The following is a 23573-nucleotide window of genomic DNA, read 5'->3' as shown; positions in this document are numbered from 1 at the left end:
GAAATAAACAAGGAGACAAATTCATATAGTAAAGTCTGGAATCTGTAGAAAGGTTGCCAGTTTACTTTGCATTGGTCCTGCAAATTAGTGGGAGCACCTAGAGTAGCTGTGGATATGTAAAAACTGGACAGGCCATTAATATAATGTGAAAGAATACATTTTGTGACAAAGATTTTTCTCTGGAAAATGTCTTTTGTGGTATGCTTAGCATGCATTAAAGGCTTTTACATTTTGGATGGTGGTTTAGAATGCTGAATAACATATATATATATATATATATATATATATATATATATATATATATATATATATATATATATATATATATATATATATATATATATATATAAGGTGATTGTTATATTAGCCTTATATTTTGGAATGCATGTTGATATTGTTGAATTTTTGTGGTGACTATAGAATGCATATTGTATATTCTATTTGCATTGGTTCAGATCCATATTGCAAGCATTGACTTTTGTTCCTATGCCAATTGTTTATAAGTACTTTAAGTGACTGGGTCCTTTCCTATACAATATTTGTATGTGTGGTTGTATACATGGGTTTGCACACTAATCCTGCCTGGAGGTGATTTTTCTCTGCAGAAAACAGAATTATACAGACTTTGGTACGGTATCAAGTGGGATAATGTGATTCAGATATATATTAAATCATGGTGCGTTGGCTGTTTTAATGCTACGCACTGTAGAGATAAGAGTAGTCAGGGAAGGGATTAAATTGTAACAGTAGATCCTCCATATTGGCGGTCAAATATCCTGCATAGTTGCCCTGCTCCAAGAATTTCAATGACTCTGCTTTCTCACAGTAATAGTGGCTTCCAATCAATGGTATCTTTGACAGATGAGACACCACTGGGTCAATTACTACTCAGATAATCAATACCCTTCATAGTTAGGGTTAAAATTTCAGGTATTGTGAAAGGGGCCTGAGTTCAGAAAGCAGTTTAGATACATTGCTGCTTAGAAGAAAGCCTCTCTTCCTCTCTCCTGGTCCCTTAACCATTGTGAGAATATTTACTGTGCCCCGCTGACCTCCGATTATATGCTTAACACATCATTAAACACAGGGTCCAATATGAAGCAGGGAGACTCCTCAGTGGAACTGCTACTTTGCCCTATTATGAACAACAATTGGTTGCATGGGTGAGATACTAATAGATTATTTTTTAAGATACAAAAAAGGAGAGTCTAAAGTGTTCTTAAATTTTTTAAAATAATGAGCCAGATCTTCAGCTAGTTTTAATCCAGTTTACATCAGCTGAGGATTGGCCCAGTTACTTTAGTGTACAAAACAGCTACTTAGGGATGTGTTCATGTGAAGGCCTGCAGTAATTGTATGTTTTTCTTTTATTTCACTTATTTAAGGTGGTTGTGAATGCCCTGTTAGGCGCCATCCCTTCCATCATGAACGTTCTGCTCGTCTGCCTCATTTTCTGGCTCATTTTTAGCATCATGGGAGTGAACCTGTTTGCAGGAAAGTTTGGAAAATGCATTAACAAGACAGCAGGAGATATGCCTTTAGACTCTAAAGTTATTAACAACATGAGCGAGTGCATAATCTATAATGTGACAGGCAATTTTTACTGGACAAAAGTTAAAGTCAACTTTGATAACGTTGGTGCTGGTTACCTGGCTCTTCTACAGGTGGTAAGTATTATCAAAAACACTTGTTCTTGTTAGGTAGATATCTAGTGGTCGAGTCATATGAGGTGCTGAGTGTCGTCAGCGCTTTACTAAAATCAGCACCCCCTAGGATCTGACTCCAAGTTAACAACTACACTTTTCCTTTTTACCTAGACTGCCAAACATATGCAATTTGATGGTGTAAATGATTTATACTTTTGCTGATGAATCCATCTGATAAATATTTATTGTCGTTTCTGGTTTTAGGCTCAGATTAGGAGTTTCCAGGGATATACTCCATGCATCACTCTTTTAGAGTTATCCTGGGGGTGCTCAAACCCCAAGGGTGGATTTGAAACCATTTTGTTCTTCTTCTTCCTGTTTGTAATCCAGAGCAAAATTGAGTCAGAGTTCCTACAATGAAAGTAGCACTGTGTGAAGGCATATGTGCCAGGATACAGTTTATTGGCTTTACTGAACCTGTGCTGGATCACCAGTGTTCCAGTTAGACCTTAAGTGAAAAGGGCCTGATTCTCCTCTCATGTACACCTCTGTCAATTGGCAGTAACTCAAATGAAGTTAGTGTAGTTAATACTAGGAATTCAGCTCAAAGTCATTTACTAAAATCCTCTGACCACCTAGTAAAGAAATCCCAAAGTTGTCATCCAACGACCACTGGCGGTCTGCAGAGGACATGCTGTAGAGATCTGGCTGCTCATATGATGCTGGCTCCTCCTCCTCCTCTCTTCCTGCTGCTAAATTTACTTAAAAATAGCTAAATACCATGAAGGCCCAGATCCTCACCTGCTGTAAATCGGAGAAACTCCACTGAAGTCAGTGGAGCTTGGCCCTTTCATACCAGCTGAGAATCCTGCCTTTCATGCCTTCCGAATAATACTTTTTCATGTAAACCCTACCTGTAGTTGAATGAATGGGAGAGGAAGTGATCCAAAATGGGATACAAAATGGGAGACAAGGTATCTATATGAGACAATCTCTATTAAAATGCAGTCAACACGGTGAAAAAGTTTGAACCCTCCTTGATATCCTAGCATCCAGATATACTCTAGAGTGATCATATCCAAGCTTCATCTACTAGTTCTTCTTCAAGTCGTGTCCCTATGGATGCTCCGCTTCAAGTGCGTATGCACCTCTTGAGCCTTTGATCGGAGATTTTCCAGTAGCAGCATCCTTTGGGCTGCATATGCATCCTATACATCCTCATGCCACACACCAAGGCTGTAAAGGACTGTGCTGTAAACCACCCTCATTTCCTTCTCAACTACTTCAGCCTGAGACAGAGCCCTAGCATATCGGCTTTGAGCATGCCATGGCTCAATTCTTGTTTATAGTTTACTACTATTTAGTATTAGATGCAATAGTTGTTAGTAGATAAGTAGTGTGAGGATTAACTTTGTTCCTCTCTCTTCCTTCAGGGAGCCTTAATCTCTGGCAGGGCATGCCTGGCTCTCCAGGATTCAAATGTTTCCTCTCCTGTCAGGAAGCTATTCTGTTTAGCAACAGCCACTCTAAGTGTGTTTGCTGTCTGGAAGAGTCACACATCTCCCAGAAGTGTAATATCTGCCTGGCCCTTAATCCAGGAAGGAGAAGGAAGTACCAGGAGATCAAGTTGAGGCTGCTGCTGATGCAGCTCTCCCTTTGACCCACTTCAGAGTCAGGTCAGGAGAAACTCCTCCTGCCCCCACCCCAGAAATCTGTCTCTGGGCAGATCCAGCGCTCCTTTGACTTCAGCACATATCTTCCCATAAGAAAGGGAAGATTCTTGAGGCTTCAGTGAAGGCTCCCAAGAAGAGGAGCTTTGACTCCCTACCATAAGGAGTCTGCTCCCAAAAGACCTCAGTCCCCTGCTAAGTGCATGGTATCAGAAGCCTCAACCTCTCGGCTTGGTACCATCGAGGTGAAGGACTCTTGGAGATCCAAGGACAAACACGGCTCTGACAAAATCCTGACACTGTCTACAAGGGACAACGAGGGTAAGGATAAGCACTCCTCCACACCAATACCATTGTGCACACCTCCATTTTTGGTACTTCCCCAGTCAAGACCCTGGGAACTGTGCAAACTGAAGCATCAGACACTATCACTGCCTACTTCGGTATGCTCTAAGAGTATCATCTCCTTCTGTTGTCAAGCACACCACCACATCGGTACCAATCCTCCACTCAGTACCACAGGAATTTAGATACTCAAAAGACTTATCAGTGGCAGATGAACCAAAATCTCCACTTTTCATGGGTACTGAAGACTTCTCAGTACCAAGCCCCTGATCTCCAGACTACCGTCACTCTCCAGTACTTCCAGACTTTCCACCTTGTTCTGTTAGTACCCCCCAGTTGGAGGATATTGAAGAGGAAGAGGGAGACCTCTATTCAGTCTCTTCCATCTCAGTGCAGGGTTCTCCTACGCACTCACACAGGAACTGATTCTTTGAAACGTTTAGGGAAGATCTTCATGTATGTCACCAAGGTGATGGGACCAACCATGGATGCCATCCCCTCTCCTTTATGGACTCCCCCAGTGGCTATATTGGGGGTCCCTGGGCTGCGTACCAACAGCAATTTGCCAAACCACCAGCTCAGACAAATGGGGGAGCTAGAGATATTCATTCCCCTTCTTGCCAACTGAGATCCCAACATGAGGAGACATTTCAGGAACAGGAAGATAAAGAAGACACCTCTCAAACTCCTATTTCTTTATTATCTCCAGATGAGGCCATTACACCTCAACCACCATCCATGGCCAATGATTTCCAGCAATTTCGAGACCTTATAAAGCAGGTAGCCAACGCTCTTCAAATACCACACTAAGATGTCAAGGATTCGCAACACAAATTATTTGACATTTTACAATCAGCAACACCCACAAGATTTGTATAATTCATTAATTAGGTGCTCTTGGACCCAGCAAAGATAGTTTGGCAAACACCCATTACCTTTTGTTCTCCACACCACCGCTCCTGCCGCATGTCATTCTCTGGTGGTGGATGCAGTGAACGAGCAGGGTAAGCAACACTACTACAAGTCTGCCCTGCATGACAATGACCAAAAGTGCTTAAGCCTCTTCGGACAGAAGTCCTATTCATCTGTGACCCTGCAATTTTGGATCACAAACTATCAAGCAGTCATGGCTAAATATAATTTCACAAACTATAATAAATTTATGGCCCTTATTGATCATCTTCCATGGGAACAGAGAAAACAATTTCAGGCATCATCACGGAGTGGCCAGTTATTAGTCAGGATGTCTTTTCAAGTGTCCTTGGATGATGCAGACACCACTGCCAGGTCCATTTTTATGGCACTAGTTATGCACAGGGTGTCATGGCTTTAACTCCTGGAGTGTCCATGACGTCTGAATCTCCCCTTTGATGTTTGAAAGTTGTTCTCAGAAACAACAGATGAATCTCTTCATACACTAAAAGTCTCCAGGGTCATGTTAAGATCTCCAGGTATCTGTAACTCCTACAAAAGAAAGAAAATTGAATAGGTCAAAAACTGCCTAGATTTCTCATCCTGCTCAGTTCTCTGGGTTTCACAGATCTACCAAACCCCCAGGAAGAGACAAAAGTCCCAAATAAAGAGAGCTTCTCATCCTTCTTCTGCAAGTACCCAGTAATCATTGAAACAACAGTTTTGATGGGTTGATCAAGTGTTTGAATCCTCTCACACCTCTAGTTCAGCAGCTGCAACCCTTTGCTCACTTCCTCCCTTTCCCATTTCCAACATGCTAGGAGATGAGTCACTACAGACAAGTGGTCATAGATGTCATAACATCGGGCTACTTCATCCACTTTACGTCTCTTCCTCCCCTCCTTGCACCTGCCTTCCCCATCCCTCTTTAGGAATTTCTCTCACAAGCTTCTACTGAGACAAAAAATAGATTCTTTCCTTAATTTAGAAGTGAAAGAGCCAGTTCCAGCTCTTCATAAAGGAAAGGGGTTCTATTTTTGGGTGGAGACTGATTTGAGATTCCATATAGTAATACACCCATCTCACAGAAAATACCTAAGCCTTACAGTCGACTAGAAAAATTTTCAATAATGAATACATTCCTTCCACCTCTTCTCAACTCCAAGGGTATTCTCAAAGGTCCTTGCAGTAGTGTCTGCTTACCTTCTTTGGGAGACAATTTTAGTCTTCCTGTACCTCAACGACTGGCTGCTCAAGTGTTAGTTTTATGAAGCAGTACTGTCATCCACTCAGACAACCCTTTCCCTTTTCCAAGAACTGGGTCTTCAGCTCAATGTTAGAAAATCCACATTAATCCATGCACAGAGAATATAGTTCATAGGGGCATACTTGGATTCATTTACAGCCAGGACCTACCTTTCTAGGGAGAGATTCATAACTTTGTCAAATCTAGTCAGAACCATTCAAGGGAGTCCTTAGAACCTCAGTAAGGAACTATCTACAGCCCCTGGGTCATGTGGCAGCTTGCACCTTTATGACCAATCACACCTCTGTTGCTTCCAAGGCTGGCTCAGAACAATTTATTCACCAACCAGAGACAGTTTGGCATAAGGTGTCAGACCTCACAGACAACTTACCATAGGATTCAAGGGAGGATTTAAGATTCTTAATTGCAGAGGGTCAGTTAAGAGCTTGGACCTCCTTACAGGCAGCAATTGATGCATCACACAGTACAGCAAGGACAATGGCGACAGCAGTGATGATGAAATGGGCGTTATGGTTACAATCTTCAGGGAAAGATAGACTGCTATAAAGAATTTCCCTTTTGAGAGTTGTGACCTTCTCAGCTGCAAGACAGATGATGCATTACACCCTTTAAAGGTCTCCCAAGCTACTCTTATATCCCTGGATGTATACACATGACAACCCAGAAGGAAGCAAGTTACACATCCCTGTCCTAGGTAGACTTCTTCCCCATTGTATCCTCCCTATCACAGGCCATCAGAACGCCTTGGAAGAAACAAAGATTACACAGAAGATTACACTGCTTCTTCATCAACACAGGTGAGACCAGTTCCCACCTTGAGACTGCCAGTTTGATGGTTTAGTGAGTCGAGAGCTGCATAGAACCAAACCTAAAGGGTCTGTACCCATGACCTATCCCATTTGGGGACCGTTCTTTATTTTCAAGATGCCTGGACCAATATCACCTAGGACTGCTAGATCCAGGAAGACCTCCAGGTTGGATATTCAATCCAGTTTCAAGCTCTCTTTACTCCTCATCCATCCTTCCTGTCCCTTTTCAATGACCCCTCTCATGAAAGACTAATGCAACAGGAGGTAGAGGCTCTGAGAGCAATAAAAGGTGGACCACTTCAATACAGAAAGAAAAGGCTTTGTCCCCATTATTTTTTTAATCTCCAAGATCCTATTCTGGATCTTCATTTGTCAAATCAAGTTCAGAATGGTAACCTTTGCGTCAATAATCCCATCCCTAGATCCGCAGGACTGGTTTGCAGCTCTCAAGCTCCAGGACATGTATTTACATATTTCACATTACCTAGGACACAGGAAATAATGAGTTATAATAGGGACTTCATATTTCTAATACAAGATCCTTCGGTTATCAGCCACCCCTGGGGTTTTCTCAAAATGCCTTGAAATAATAGCATCTTATTTAAGATGGCAAAGAATACAAGTTTACCCTTGATGACTGGTTTGTTTGAGGGAGCTCACCTCAACAGATAACAGACTATGTTCATCACATCGTACAGCTCTTTTCCACTTTGGGACTCAAGATCAATGAACTAGAAGTCATCTGTAGTGCCCACCCAGAAAATAGAGTTGATGGCAGCTCTTCTGCACCCCACGACAGTGAGAGCATACTTACCTCAGCCAGATTTGAAGCCATGGAAGATCTCAACAAGTCAGTTGCCAAAACAGCCTCAGATAACAGTAAGAATGTGTCTGAAATTATTAGGTTACATGGCCTTGTGCACATTCATAACTCTGTATGCCAGACTTTACCTTCATTTTATGCAAGGGTGGCTGAAATTTATCACCTTCTGAGCAAGCATCATATAGATATTCCAGTCCATATTCCTCCACATGTCCTAAAGTCACTAGAGATTAATGATGAAGAATCCCATTCAGGTATGCAACAGTGTTCCTTTTTTCTCCAATATGACCATCAAAGACAACAGAGACTAATGCTTCCAGCTTCAGCTGGAGAGCACATCTAAATCAATATCAGCCTCAGGGTTTGTGGTCCCAAGAGGAGACTTGTTTTCACATTAATGTCTTAGAACTCAGAACGATTCGTTTGACAGAGAACACCACAGCGATGTTCCAGGTGAACAGGTCAGGAGGAACATGATCACCCCCTTTATGTTTGGAAGCAATCTAGCTGTGGAATTGGTGTATCCACCACCAGATCACCCTTACAGCCGTGCACCTACCAGGACTACAGAACACTGTAGCAGATCACCTAAGCAGGAAATTTACAAATGAACAGAAGTGGGCAATAATGGACTCATAATTTGGAGAGCTTTTCACAGGCAGGGTCACCCATCCTTGGACCCATTTGCCACAAAAATAAACAGAAAGTGCCCTACCTTCTGCTCCAGGGGATGCCTGAGTCCAGGATCTCCCTTACACAAATTCCACATTCCTTGAATCCCAAATCTCATATATGTACATCCACTGATCCCTCTCTTACTGAGAGTCCTAAGGAAGTTCAAACAAGAGTCTGCTATAATGATCCTGATAGCACCAGCTTGGCCCACCTGGATTTCATGAGACTTTCCATTTATTATCCTGCAACATTGCCACTGAGTCCATACCTGGTCTCTCTGGACAATGGGAGTATCTTACATCCAAACCCAGCCTCTCTACATATCACAGTCTGAATGCTGAATGCTGGTTGGCATCTATGGAGAGAGCTTGTTCTAGAGACACCCAAAACATTCTTATACGGAGTAGAAAGGAAGCAGGAAAGTAGAAAAGGCTCCCTTTGGGCAGAGCTCCACAGTATGTCTCCTACAGAATCGAACATTCATAATATTCTGGATTACTTAATGTCATTAAAAAGATTAGGACTTTCTATCAGTTCTGTAATGGTGCATCTGGGAGCTACATCAGCACAACATCCCACTACACAGGACCACACGTGAGTTTCACATCATGTAATGACTAGATTCTTCAAAGGGCTAACACACATATTCCCACTGGTGCAGGAACTCCCTCACTTCTGGGATCTCTATGTAGTTCTATTTGGATGAACAGGTCCTTCCTCTGAGCCTCTGGCATTATGTTTATTGCACCATCACTCCATGAAAACAGCCTTCTTAATGACTGTCACTTCAGTCTGTAGGATTGGGGAGCTGCAAGCACTCATGGTGGCCCTCCATGCACTGTTCCCCTCTTAGGCCCTATCCAAAATTTCTTCCCCAGGTTGTTTCTGACTTCCATCTAAACCATGAGTCCCCTACCAGTGCTCTTCCCTAAACAAAACTCCGGCCAAGGGAGCAAGAGACTCCACTCTTCAGATATCTGCAGGGCCCGGTTGTTCTATCTAGATAGATCATAGTCATCCAAAGTCTTGCCTACATCGTTTGTTTGTTGCCTTTGCAGAGAGAATCAGAGGCCAGGCCATTTCATCTCAAAGGTTATCTAAGTGGGTCTCAAACTTTATTAAGCTGTGTTACTAGTTAGCTAGTTTAGATTATCCAAGTGTAGCTCAGACAGCTTCTGCAGCCTCTTTCAGAAATGTTCCCATTACAGAAATATGTAGAGCAGCTAATTAGTGATCTGTTCACTTATTCACAAAACATTATTCCCTGGTAGAGGGATCTAGATTGGAGGCCTCTTTTGGCAAAACTGTTTTATAATCTCTTTTGAGGTAAAAAAGCTACATGCCATGAAAGGCGTGTGTAGCTTTATTGGACCTTGATGTTTACATTATTCTTTAGTGCCCTCCACAGCAAATGATCATAACATTAAATTAATATTAGTTATAAAATAAAATGGACTAGAGACATGCAACAGTGAAAATGGCTTAGAACAGAGTTAGCACAACAGAAGAAGAAACTTGTTCTTGCTTGTTAGTGCCATCTTAAATGTGTCCCTATGAGGCGTTAACCCTGATGTGGTGTTGAATGATTTGTTTTAGTTTTAAAATGCTTCTTTAAGCAAGAGCAATGTTCAAAGAGGCATGTTGAAAATATAAAAATGAAACTTCTTCCACCTTCAAAAACAGCCATTGGAGTCCTTTGTGGCAGCTATCTTGGATTTCCTCCATTTAAAGAGAGTTTCTCCCAGTGCTAAATTTAAAGTGTTTGTTTTATTTTAAGATATTTGCCTTTTGGTTGCCTGACAAATATTCTGAGGGCCATTTAGACACAGTCCACCTATCCTCTCCCTATTCTAATTTACTGCATGGTGTCTAACCAATAATCTAATAACAAAATGTAATCATGTCCCAAGATGAGTTTATCCACAGATAATCTCATCACATGACAATTTCAGTTGAAAATGATGTTTCTCTGGATAGCTTCCAGGCAGGATAATATCACAAACACTCCCAGGAAGATTTTTGTCATTTCTTTATTCAGTATGTAAGTGGCTACTAATTCCAGATAAATAATTTCCTTTCCCAGTGTTATGTTTCTTTCATTCCTGATATCTGTTCCTCTTTGCAGATGAAGTGTCTAAGGAAGTCTTCCAGAAGCCCAATAGGATTTTTAATTATCTCACTTGTAGACCATTTGGTAAAATATAAAATCACAGTCCTGCATTCCCATAATATTTTATCTTCATCAGATCATTTCACCAGCCACTGTCACTAAGTACAACCATGTTGTATGCTAAATGTTACACTCTCACACTGGCTGGAATCTAGCCCATTTACCATAAATACCAGGGATAAAATGCCTAAGGAAGATAAAAGATTGGAAGAACAGTGCAAGTTAAAATCATATTCATTTGTAAGCATGCCTTTTCTGCTGTCATTGACAGAGTGTGACCTCTTATTTCCTCCAATCCCAGTCTCTCTGAAAAGCAGATTGAACTGTAAGTGGAAAGTGACAATAAGAAGACTGAAAAGCCTTTCACAGGATTAGAAAAAGAGCAGCAAAAAAACCGTTAGAGCAGCTGAGAGGGATCAACATGACAGGGTTAAATAACCATTTGTTTCAGTGAAACCACTGATCACATCACCTGCCCTCTCAACTCTTCTCTGAGTCTCTGAACAGTTATACAGATTTTCCAAAAGGTGCTGATTTTCAGGGGTTAATCTGTTTTATCCAGTGGGTGAGAACAGGTACACCATTATAAATACAGTTTTATATATATTTTCATTAAAAATAAATAATGTTGACCTCGCTATGAATTTTCTGTTGGTTAAGCAGAATTTAAAAGCAAGAATAGAATGCATTACCTTAAAGATTTAATTTAATAATAGAGTATATAATGGAGTTTTTGAAAAAGCACTTTGGATATACCTGGCTGAACACAAAGGGCTGAATTGCCATTGGGAATCATGCACAAAATTCCAATTAGCATTATCTGGAATTATGTGCTTAGATAGATAAAAAGTCAACCCAAGTATCCTGAAGATATTAAAATATGTTGGAAATGGTTCTGCTCTCCTGCACTCTTGCTCTCAGTACACTGTTGTAAGTTGGGGTGACTCTGTGGAAGTAAATGTGGCTGATTCTTCCCTCACACAAATTTTAAAAGCAGTGTAAATCCATTGATTTGCTCCCACTTTACACTGGTATAAGTAAAATGGGAATCGGGTTCAGTGGAATTACACTGGTGTAAAACCAGCATAATTTAGGCCAGAATAGGCCCAATGTTGTGTCAGTTTAGTATCATGGCAGTAGATTTCGATGTTCTAAAAATAGGATTGTGGGCCACATTTTCATTCTGAGGGGCTACACCAAGACCCTTTTACTCTGCACTGGCAGCTTTAAAGGGCCTTAAATTACATTCACGCCCACTTTAAGGCCTCTTTATAATGCCAGAGCAGTAAGGTAAATGAGAACCAGGCCTTGTAACTTCCCTGGTGTGTCAACAAGTGTGAGGTGCAAAGCAAGGAAGGAAGTCCCTGTTAAACTACATGACCTTATTAATAGCACAGGGGGGACAAAAATGGTAAAACACATTTTTTGTTTTTTAGAAATGTTCTTTTATTCAAGCTTCTGTGCAAAAAAAATCCCCCTATAGAGCCATAATCAGCAGTGAAACCTCTGTAATGGCTTATCTCTAGACTATTCTATGTTCTTTACACAAACCTTATCTTTCTTTTTTAAATGAAATGTAATCCTGATCCACTGTGTAAAATGGGAGCACGTTCTTTAAAACTTTCCCATTATTCTGTCTGCTGAGCTTGATATGCACCTGCACATTCACAGCTTTTGAAGACTCTCCTCAAAGCTGAACAGACCCTGGGAGCCTGATTTTCCTCTTACTTATGCTACAATGTGACTCTGTTGATTTTCACAGTGTTACCCCGATTTACTCCATGAGAGCAGAATTGGAGCTTCACTGTGAATGCACACAGGAGTCAGTGCTCGCCAACATGAATAAGGGGTCTGTAGTTGGGCCCTAAGTCTTCAGAATCTTTTTTAATGCTAAAGCAACTTGAGATGACGGTTGAAAAGGTCATGTTTGTAACCTCATAGCAGGCCCTAGTCCTCCTGCAATGTAGCAGATCTTACCCCCTCTGGGTCTGGGTTATAAGGGGTGTAGCAAGGAGAAAGGGACATGGCCATAGGGTCTCTGATCCAGCAGTTCCCAGCTATCAGAACAGATCCCTTGCTAGCCTCTGAATCAGGGAGCCGCAAAGACAGAATAAAGCTCCCTTCCCTCCCACTTCCTCAGGTCTGAACTGAATGTAGCTCAGCCAGGTGCAAGAAACAAGGCCATGTTTTGTTTTTTCCTGAAATCAACCAGGCATATTTTCATTCTGCAGTGACACATTGATATTTCCCATTTACTTCAATTTCTTACCTGCAGAAAGAAGCCGTTCTGAATTCTGGAGATTTAATTGCCATGTTTGTTTGTTTTGTTTTTTTTAAATCTCCATTAAAAGCCATTATTTTACCACTAAAAATTTCAAGAAAAAAAAGAAAAAAAATTGCATGAATAAGAAAACCCAGAAGGGAAAACAACCTCAGTTTGATGTCAAGTACCTATGTGAAAAAAAATTAATGGGTATATTTTGCTTTAAAGAAAAAGCAATCAATTAACAATGATGAATATGCTTACCATAATATTTTCTAGAAAAACACAAAGCAGTAATGTAACCATTTGGTCGGCTTATGATTTTCCTAAGTATGTGTTGTTGATTTTTCCTAGGCAACATTTAAAGGTTGGATGGACATTATGTATGCAGCAGTAGATTCACGAGGGGTAAGTCACTCAAATTAAATGCTTTCTTCTTGCATCCTTCTTTCCTGTTTAGTTGAATTTTGCACTATTCTGGCTGGTTAACAGCAAAACTATCTGTGTGCAACTCACTTGACTTCTTTGGGGCTGCACCAAGTTTAACTTAGGGCAGAATTTTGTCTAATGTGCGAGTGAAATGTAGAGTGACTGAAATGGGTCTAGGATGTGTGCCATCATTTGTGTAGTGGGGTTTATATTATGGATCACTTTGGAAATGTAACTATTTAGAGTACAAGAATATTTTAAAAATATTAAAACCTGGGCCCAACTCAGGACACAAATAACTTCCAGGTGACAGTTAACTGACCTCCTGTCCTGCAACAGGAAACTGAGATTTGGAGGGAGCAGATCCATGGCTGGCATAAATTGACATAATGGTGCTATGTCGATTTACGTTACACATCGTACTGCCTTAGGATTCAGTTTTCCAATCTTTTTAAGCCAGACAGAAAGGTGAATACAAACCTGAGACTCACAAAGATGAATGGATCTTTAGATTTTCCATAGATCTTATTTTTTTTATTGCAAGATGTGTTGTATTAAGTGGAAGTTGTGATTAGAATGATCCATATGGAGTGGTCACCATACAGAAATTAACATTTACCAACAGATAGCAAACAGCTTTCACAATGATTTTCTATTCTTAGTAAAAGAAATAAGGTGTATTGTTTAAAATAGATGGACTCTAACTATACTGTAGTTTATACTAAAGTGACTGAACACTGCAATTACATTGCAATTAAAATGTAATTACACTGTGGTAACGTTACCTGGGGTTATCTGAACCCAAAGCTATGGTAACTAATCTTTGTTTTCCAGGTAGTGTCAGGAAATAAGTCAGTGGGATACACACAAGAGTGCTTTCATTCAAAAGTCCTTGTTTTTACTGAGTACAAAGCACACATCAAAACTAGCAATAGTCTAGAAGCCCCCCAAATATAAGGAGTACTTTTGGCACCTTAGAGACTAACCAATTTATTTGAGCATAAGCTTTTGTGAGCTATCGTAGAGCTTGGCTGTAGACAATGGATCGTGTGGTGTGGTCAGGGTGAAAACTGGAGGCATGTAGGTAGGAATACCAGTCAGTAGGTTTTCGGTATAGGATGGTGTTTATGTGACCATCGCTTATTAGCACTGTAGTGTCCAGGAAGTGGATCTCTTGTGTGGACTGGTCCAGGCTGAGGTTGATGGTGGGATGGAAATTGTTGAAATTATGGTGGAATTCCTCGAGGGCTTCTTTTCCATGGGTCCAGATCATGAAGATGTCATCAATGTAGCGCAAGTAGAGTAGGGGCATTAGGGGACGAGAGCTGAGGAAGCGTTATTCTAAGTCAACCATAAAAATGTTGGCATACTGTGGGGTCATGCGGGTACCCATAGCAATGCTGCTGATTTGAAGGTATACATTGTCCCCAAATGTGAAATAGTTATGGGTGAGGACAAAGTCACAAAGTTCAGCCACCAGGTTAGCTGTGACATTATCGGGGATAGTGTTCCTGACGGCTTGTAGTCCATCTTTGTGTGGAATGTTGGTGTAGAGGGCTTCTACATCCATAGTGGCCAGGATGGTGTTTTCAGGAAGATCACCAATGGATTGTAGTTTCCTCAGGAAGTCAGTGGTGTCTCGAAGGTAGCTGGGAGTGCTGGTAGCGTAGGGCCTGAAAAGGGAGTCTACATAGCCAGACAATCCTGCTATCAGGGTGCCAATGCCTGAGATGATGGGGCGCCCAGGATTTCCAGGTTTATGGATCTTGGATAGTAGATAGAATATCCCAGGTCGGAGTTCCAGGGGTGTGTCTGTGCGGATTTAATCTTGTGCTTTTTCAGGGAGTTTCTTGAGCAAATGCTGTAGTTTCTTTTGGTAACCCTCAGTGGGATCAGAGGGTAATGGTTTGTAGAAAGTGGTGTTGGAGAGCTGCCGAGCAGCCTCTTTTTCATATTCCAACCTATTCATGATGACAACAGCACCTCCTTTGTCAGCCTTTTTGATTATGATGTCAGAGTTGTTTCTGAGGCTGTGGATGGCATTATGTTCTGCACGGCTGAGGTTGTGGGGCAAGTGATGCTGCTTTTCCACAATTTCAGCCCGTGCACGTCAGCGGAAGCACTCTATGTAGAAGTCCAGTCTGCTGTCTCGACCTTCAGGAGGAGTCCACCTAGAATCCTTCTTTTTGTAGTGTTGGTAGGGAGGTCTCTGTGGATTAGTATGTTGTTCAGAGGTGTGTTGGAATCCATTGTCTAAAGCCAAGCTCTACGATACAACCGCATTTGCTCCAACCCCGCAGACAGAGACAAATACCTACAAGATCTCTGTCAAGCATTCTTACAACTACAGTACCCACCTGCTGAAGTGAAGAAACAGATTGACAGAGCCAGAAGAGTACCCAGAAGTCACCTACTACAGGACAGGCCTAACAAAGAAAATAACAGAAGGCCACTAGCCGTCACCTTCAGCCCCCAACTAAAACCCCTCCAACGCATTATCAAGGATCTACAACCTATCTTGAAGGACAACCCATCACTCTCACAAATCTTGGGAGACAGGCCAGTCCTTGCCTACAGACAGCCCCCCAACCTGAAGCAAATACTCACCAGCAACCACATACCACACAACAGAACCACTAATCCAGGAACCTATCCTTGCAACAAAGCCTGTTGCCAACTGTGCCCACATATCTACTCAGGGGACACCATCACAGGGCTTAATCACATTAGCCACACTATCAGTGGCTCGTTCACCTGCACATCTACCAATGTGATATATGCCATCATGTGCCAGCAATGCCCCTTTGGCATGTACATTGGTCAAACTGGACAGTCTCTACGTAAAAGAATAAATGGACACAAATCAGATGTCAAGAATTATAACATTCATAAACCAGTTGGAGAACACTTCAATCTCTCTGGTCACGCGATTACAGACATGAAAGTTGCGATATTACAACAGAAAAACTTCAGAAACAGACTCCAACGAGAGACTGCTGAATTGGAATTAATTTGCAAATTGGATATAATTAACTTAGGCTTGAATAGAGACTGGGAGTGGTTGAGTCATTGTAAAAAGTAACCTATTTCCCCTTGTTTATTCCTTCCCCCTCCCCCCACCCCTACCCCCGTTCCTCAGACTTTCTTATTAAACCCTGGATTTGTGCTGGAAATGGCCCACCTTGATTATCATACACATTGTAAGGAGAGTGATCACTTTAGATAAGCTATTACCAGCAGGAGAGTGGGGTGGGGGGAGAGAAAACCTTTTGTAGTGGTAAACACCCATTTTTTCATGGTCTGTGTGTATAAAAACATCCTCACTTTTTTTTTTCATGGTCTGTGTGTATAAAAACAGCCTCACTGTATTTTCCACTTTATGCATCCAATGAAGTGAGCTATAGCTCACGAAAGCTTATGCTCAAATAAATTGGTTAGTCTCTAAGGTGCCACAAGTACTCCTTTTCTTTTTGCGAATACAGACTAACACGGCTATTACTCTGAAACCCCAAATATAGTTACCCAAAGTCTGAGGTGGTGTCGAGGACAGCCACAGGGTTCCAGTGGCCAGCCTGCCTTCTGCAGCTGGAGTTTTGTTGTCAGACTCCCAAGCTCATAGAAATCCAGTCAAAAGAACTTATTCCAGGCTTCTCTAAAGTACACTCTCTAACTAAACTCTTTATAGGTTTTCTCCTGACCAAGCACATAATTCATAAGGGTCCCTAATAGGCTAGCAATCTTCCTAGCAAAGCGAATAATAATTCATTAATTTACTTATCAGCAAAGCAACTTCAGCAAGAAACTTACAAATGCAGGCCCTCCCAAACCAAGGTCAGCCATTCACATTCTCCATCCTCCCCCATCCCCCTTTGCATGAATCTGTCCTTTCACTTTATCTATCTTAGTTAGTAACACTGCAATTGTGTACATGTTTTTGTTCTATTTGCCTAAGCCAAGGCCAGATTTTTCCTGACTCTGTGGTGCCCTCGCTTCCAGCTTATGGTGGCTAAGTGCACAAAATTGCTGCTGTTATGTCAAATCAGTTTCTCTCCTAACAGTTATTCTATTAATATCCATGATTATCACTAGTTCATATAAGCAGGAGTATAGCCAGAAGATCGATTTATTTGTTCCCTTTTTTTATTTCATATTTAATGCATTACAGTGGATATATTCTGAAGTTGCACTTTTTAATACATGCACCCAATACAAAATCTTCTAACCGAAGATTAACTACATGAATTACACTCTGTATTTAGACTGAAAATACAATGTAATGACATTGTGATCATAGTGACAGTATTATAAAGTGTAACTGAAATGATTGTGGTATTTGTGATACCAATGGTGACCTTTTAATGGCAAGCACTGAATGCTTAAACACTGAATGGGTACTTAACTTTTATAATATTTTCTGTGTTATTGAGTGAGTTTGTTCTTAATCTTTTGATGTGTGTGGTAATGGTACAGTTTTTCCCCCTCTTCTTTTTACATTTGCCTTTTATATTTGCAGTGTGAGGAGCAACCTGAATGGGAATGTAATTTATACATGTACCTCTACTTTGTGATTTTCATCATCTTCGGGTCTTTCTTCACATTGAATCTCTTCATAGGCGTCATTATTGACAATTTTAACCAACAAAAGAAAAAGATAAGTACACTGTACATGCTCTGCAGCCCCTTGTGACTGCTGTGTGGAGGGGCACGAGGAATGGATTTAGAGCAGCAGCACAGCCAGTCTAGAATCTCAGCAGAACATCCTTAGGAACCATCTTGCATTACATTACAAATTTACAGTTGCTGCAGCCCATTATCTCTATGCAGAGCAAGTGCTCTGTAAACACTGGGAGTTAGATTGTACTCACACTAATCAGGAAGCAGTGTTAACAGCACCAGCCCAGAGGGACCTCAGGGATTAATTGTGCCTCAGGGACATGTGCCTTCCCAAAGTCCCCCGTGTGCAAGGGATGGTGTGTTCAAGTGGTCACCATCCTTTAGAATGTTGCAGCCTGTCCTCCCCTTCCATCTTTGGGGCAATGTGTGCACCCAGGGATGGAGCTGTCTTTACATTCCCCTAAGAAATGTGATTGTGATTAGCCTTTTATGCACAAAGCGAAGGAGGGAGGAAGCTCCTAGAATCCTCCCTCACCCATGTACCAAAACACCAAAATGTCACAGTCCAGCCCTGAATCACTACTCATCCTTGCTGCCCACTAACTCCTGCCTTAATGTGGATTACTACTTACAGTACCACAGTACTACACCCCATTAGTCACTGATTAGGTGTTAAAAGGAAGAAAATAGAAAAGGATGGAGACTCCCAATACCTCAAACTTAGTTTAAATTGCAATAATACTTAACGTTCAACAAAAGTAATAGCTTTATCTCTCTATACTTAGGTGGGCAAGACATCTTTATGACAGAGGAACAGAAAAAGTATTACAATGCAATGAAAAAACTGGGCTCCAAAAAACCCCAAAAACCCATCCCAAGGCCACTGGTGAGAATATCTATGTTATTCCAATTGAAATATGTATATTCAGTGAATGTCTTTCATAGAGTGAATACAATCCCCTGAAAAAAATGCCCCTTTTGTTATATAATTTGTTTGATTCAGCCATTGTTTGAAAGTGTAGTGAATTGTGTGTCTTATAATCGCCGCTGCACTACAATGATGATTTGGGGACAAGTGAATGAATGGTGTAACACCGTTAGCTATTGTGGCCTGTATTAAATGAACTGGGGATCGCAGTCCCAATTTGTAATAAACAGGTTACCATTCATAAAAGCTACCACTACTATTGGCATGATTGTTGGTAGACTCAGCAAAGAGCCTTAGGATTGAATGAGCATGAAAATCCAACCAATCCATCACCCCCTTTACATTTACAACGTTCCATGTGGAAATTGTGACATATTTTCTTTGGGATTCCAGTTGCAAGGGGAGGGAATTATATCATCATTTTATATGATCTGAGTCTCATAACTAACACTAATGATCCTTTCCTTTGTTTCAGAACAAATACCAAGGTTTTATCTTTGACATAGTCTCAAAACAAGCCTTTGATGTCTCCATCATGATTCTCATCTGCCTTAACATGGTCACCATGATGGTGGAAACGGATAACCAGAGTCTAGACAAAGTGAACATCCTTCATAAAATCAACATGCTCTTTGTTGCCATCTTCACAGCAGAGTGCAGCATCAAAATGTTGGCTCTAAGACACTACTACTTCACCAATGGCTGGAACATATTTGATTTTGTTGTTGTGATTCTATCCATTGTGGGTAGGTAAAATTCAATGGCAGAGAAGTCTTTTTGCCAAAACGGAACAAATAAAAGGTGGAAACGGAACAAATAAAAGGTGGAGATGTGTTTGGCCTGTATTAAATGCTTTTTGCAATATGGTGCTGAGCACCTCCACCTTGGCATCAGGTACCCTCAGTTCCACCAATGGGAGAGCCACTTACAGGACTGGGTCCTAAATATTTTAATTATATTTAAATCATATCTAAATAACACCACATAACAATCAAATGTGGCATGACCAGGCAAAGGTAGAGAGTTTGGGTATGCTGAACATAAGAGATACATCCAGGTAGAACATACGTGCCATACTGCTGAAAGTAACAAGTAACACCCTCACATCCCCTGGCATTGATTTCAATGGGCATTTAGTGGCTGATAGGAACACAGGAGGGTGTGTTAGAGAAATGGCAGTCAGAGGATTAGTAGTTGCAATGCATTAGGGTGTAAGAGGAAAAGTCAAAAGCCACTTGGGCCGTTATTATTATTTATTATTTGTATCGCAGTAGTGCCTAGCAGACCCAGTCATAGACCAGAACCCCATTATGCTAGGTGATATACAGGCACAGAATAAAACAGTTCCTGCCCCAGAGAGTTTACAATCTGAGCATGAACTGCCAATTAAAAAGAAAATAACAATTGGGAAAATGATACAGTTGGAGACGAATGACTGATCAAATGAAGAAAAGTAACTGAGGAACATTCTAGAGATTATTTCCATTAAAACCAGCATTTAACTCTCATGTCTCCTAAAGACATTCATGTTACTTTATACTTTTTTATCCAAGTAAATTTGGTCAGGGGGGATGAACACTGGGGTATTATAGTCTTTCACCTCAGGAGCAAAAAGAAAAGGAGTACTTGTGGCACCTTAGAGACTAACCAATTTATTAGAGCATAAGCGTTCGTGAGCTACAGCTCACTTCATCAGATGCATAGTTTCCACGATATGCATCTGATGAAGTGAGCTGTAGCTCACGAAAGCTTATGCTCTAATAAATTGGTTCGTCTCTAAGGTGCCACAAGTCCTCCTTTTCTTTTTGCGAATACAGACTAACACAGCTGTTACTCTGAAACCTCAGGAGCAATGGCTCAAATGGTAGTGACTGAAAGCTATAACTATGTGTGGCCTGTATTAATTGAACTGGTGATCTCAGTCCCACTGTGTAATAGGCAGGTGTCCACAGCATAAAAACTATGACTTTCCTTGACATCTTTGTCTGTAGACTCAACAAAGAGCCTGAGGATTGAGTGGGCATGAAATCCAACCAATCCATCAGCCCTTTAGCTGTGTTTCCTCTAGGACAGGGGGTTTCAACCTTTTTCTTTCTGAGGCTCCCCCAATTTGCTGTAAAAACCTCCACAGCCTGCCTGTGCCACAACAACTGCTTTTTGGCATATCCAGTAGATTAAAAGCCAGGGCTGGCGTTAGGGGGTAGCAAGCAGGGCAATTGCCTGTGGTCCCACGCCACAGGGGGCCCTGCAAAGCTGAATTGCTCGGGCTTTGGCTTCTGCCCCACGTAGCTTGGGCTTTGGCTTTCTGCCCTGAGCCCCAGGAAGTCTAACACTGGCCCTGATCTCTGGTTTATTTTAGCGGATTCCCTGAAACCTGCTCACAGCCCCCAGGGACCTCTGCTCTAGGAGAAGGCAAAGGCACAGTTAGTAGGACAGTTGGGGGAATGTTCATTGTTCTTGTTAGTAATCTGGAATAATCATTTTATGAGAACATCTAGAATTGTTGCCCATGTATTAATTGGTTATTTGTTTCTTTTTTCTTAAAGGTACCGTGCTTTCTGATATCATTCAAAAATATTTTTTCTCTCCTACACTCTTCAGAGTCATTCGCTTGGCTCGGATTGGCCGGGTCCTAAGACTTATACGGGGAGCCAAAGGAATTAGAACTCTCCTTTTTGCCTTAATGATGTCCCTTCCTGCTCTGTTCAACATTGGTCTCCTCCTTTTTCTGGTCATGTTTATTTATGCCATTTTTGGCATGGCTAATTTTGCCTATGTTAAAAAGGAGCAAGGGATTGATGACATGTTCAACTTCCAAACCTTCGCTAACAGCATGCTCTGTCTCTTCCAAATCACAACCTCAGCTGGCTGGGACGGTCTTCTCAATCCTATTTTAAACACTGGACCGCCATATTGTGATCCGAACCTAAAAAATGCAAATGGTTCCAAGGGAGACTGTGGAAGCCCTGCTGTAGGGATTCTATTCTTTGTTACTTATATCATTATATCATTTCTCATTGTTGTAAACATGTACATAGCCATTATTTTAGAGAACTTCAGCGTAGCCACTGAGGAAAGTACAGAGCCTCTAGGTGAAGATGACTTTGATATGTTTTATGAAATCTGGGAGAAGTTTGATCCTGAGGCAACTCAGTTTATTGAGTATTCGGCACTTTCAGACTTTGCAGATGCTCTGGCAGAACCTTTACGCATAGCAAAACCAAACAAAATTAAACTCATAGCCATGGACCTTCCCATGGTTAGCGGAGATAGGATCCACTGCTTGGATATTTTATTTGCTTTTACCAAACGGGTACTAGGAGAAACTGGGGAAATGGATGCCCTTAAAATACAGATGGAGGAAAAGTTTATGGCTGCCAATCCATCTAAAATTTCTTATGAACCAATCACAACCACACTCAGACGGAAACAAGAGGAGGTTTCTGCCATTATTATCCAGAGGGCCTACAGGAGTCATTTGTTTCAACGCTCCTTGAAGCAGGCCTCTTTCTTATACCGTCACCAGGCTTGTGATGGCAACATGCTTGAAGATGAGGCACCTGAGAAAGAAGGTCTCATTGCATTCATGATGAATGAAAATTATTGTAAGCCAATAGACAAATCAGAAACTGTGTCCTCAACCTCTTTCCCTCCATCTTATGACAGTGTCACCAGAGCCACTAGTGACAACCTCCAGCTAAAGGTGACAGACTCTAGCAAAAGTGATGAACCTGTAGATTATCTGATATCTCCAGACAGAGATAAAGAATCAATTGTCTAAATGTTTGTTTAGAATGCTTTAAAATATTGTTTACAGAATGTAATGCTGTAACTACACAACAATTGAAGCAGCCTTCTTATTAAATATTAGTTGCAAAATAAACAATGGAGTTTTTACCCTTAACTATGGGAGTCGATAAGTTATAACCTTTGACCCTGCTCTTTTCAACATTGCTCAATGTTTCTATATGCACAGGAAGAATCTGTGCAGGGTCATAGCTGTTATATCAGTGGTGTGATTATGAATATGCTAGACTGTAAAACAGTAAACACAGTGTATATCTATCCACAGATAAAACCAGGCTGTAAACATTCATTTAAGGTCTTACTCATATTAGTGTGTTTACTTATGGCAATGTATGACCTTGCATTCTAAAAAGAAAAAATATATATCACAGCTGCTGTAGCAAAACGTAACACTTACTGTATATGTTGTGAATGGTCTTTCATAAATTTATTATATTTGATATTTTTTTACTTAAATCAAATAATTGTCTCTTTTTCCATGGAGATAGATGATCCTTACACCCGACATGTTAAACTCTGAACCAAGGTAACAATAATTGGTGGAACTCCCATCATTCCCAAAAGAAAGTTGTTGCAAAGTAAAATATTTAATCAACAACATATAACTGTTTATTACAATATGACCTCCCCTTTGGGACATGTAGCTGCTTGTCATCAGTAATAAAAAAAATTAGGAGGAAGAAAGTGATGTAAAATAATAAAGAGAGAAATGGCTTGTTCTACCCTACAGGAAATCAGACAGTAATGGATGCTGCTTGTAAAACTAATAAAAATACTAATTTTTTAGTAAGTTTCAAGAATATGCTTTGCCTGTTGTAATCAAACTCACTTAGAAATAGGTTATGACCCTGTAATCTGATGTAAAATGCCCCAAAGCACTATGTATCCAGATAGATTTTCTGTTAAGTGAGTGTGATAGGATCTGTTTTCTCCAACGACATGAAGCTAAGCCTGCTTACTGCAAGCTCTATGCATTAATATTACTCTCTAATGTTTTGATGCAGGTTGTGCAGTGCGGGAGAGTTGTTACAGTGTTATCAATGGGGTGGGACGGTCTGTACAAAAGTTCTGATATTTGGAATCCCTTCTTGGTTTCCATCTTTCACTTTACTGGAGGCTGTGTTTAGATTACTGGGGAACCTTCCTTTTTGAAGGCAGGCAGAGGAATATTTTCATGTGAAATACCAATCAGTCTCAGGCCACACATATAACAGC

General features: G+C 40.9%; 1 protein-coding gene across 5 annotated transcripts in view; it reads left to right on the top strand.

Annotated features, from left to right (window-relative positions):
* LOC140907820 (sodium channel protein type 5 subunit alpha-like) overlaps nucleotides 1-22767 on the top strand; it is a 267714-nt gene extending 244947 nt beyond the window's left edge. For all 5 annotated transcript variants that reach the window (XM_073334664.1, XM_073334662.1, XM_073334665.1 and 2 more), the window contains 6 exons: nucleotides 1386-1667; nucleotides 12935-12988; nucleotides 17523-17664; nucleotides 18409-18509; nucleotides 19027-19297; nucleotides 21098-22767. In XM_073334664.1, coding sequence (XP_073190765.1) covers nucleotides 1386-1667; nucleotides 12935-12988; nucleotides 17523-17664; nucleotides 18409-18509; nucleotides 19027-19297; nucleotides 21098-22332 — 2085 coding nt within the window. In that variant the 3' untranslated portion in view covers nucleotides 22333-22767. The remainder of the gene's footprint in view (nucleotides 1-1385; nucleotides 1668-12934; nucleotides 12989-17522; nucleotides 17665-18408; nucleotides 18510-19026; nucleotides 19298-21097) is intronic.
* Nucleotides 22768-23573: the final 806 nt, after the last annotated feature.

The sequence above is a fragment of the Lepidochelys kempii genome, chromosome 2 (assembly GCF_965140265.1).
Source record: "Lepidochelys kempii isolate rLepKem1 chromosome 2, rLepKem1.hap2, whole genome shotgun sequence".
NCBI classification, from domain to species: Eukaryota; Metazoa; Chordata; order Testudines; family Cheloniidae; genus Lepidochelys; species Lepidochelys kempii.
Note: the sequence above shows the minus strand (reverse complement) of the source record. Positions and strands in the feature narration are given on the sequence as shown.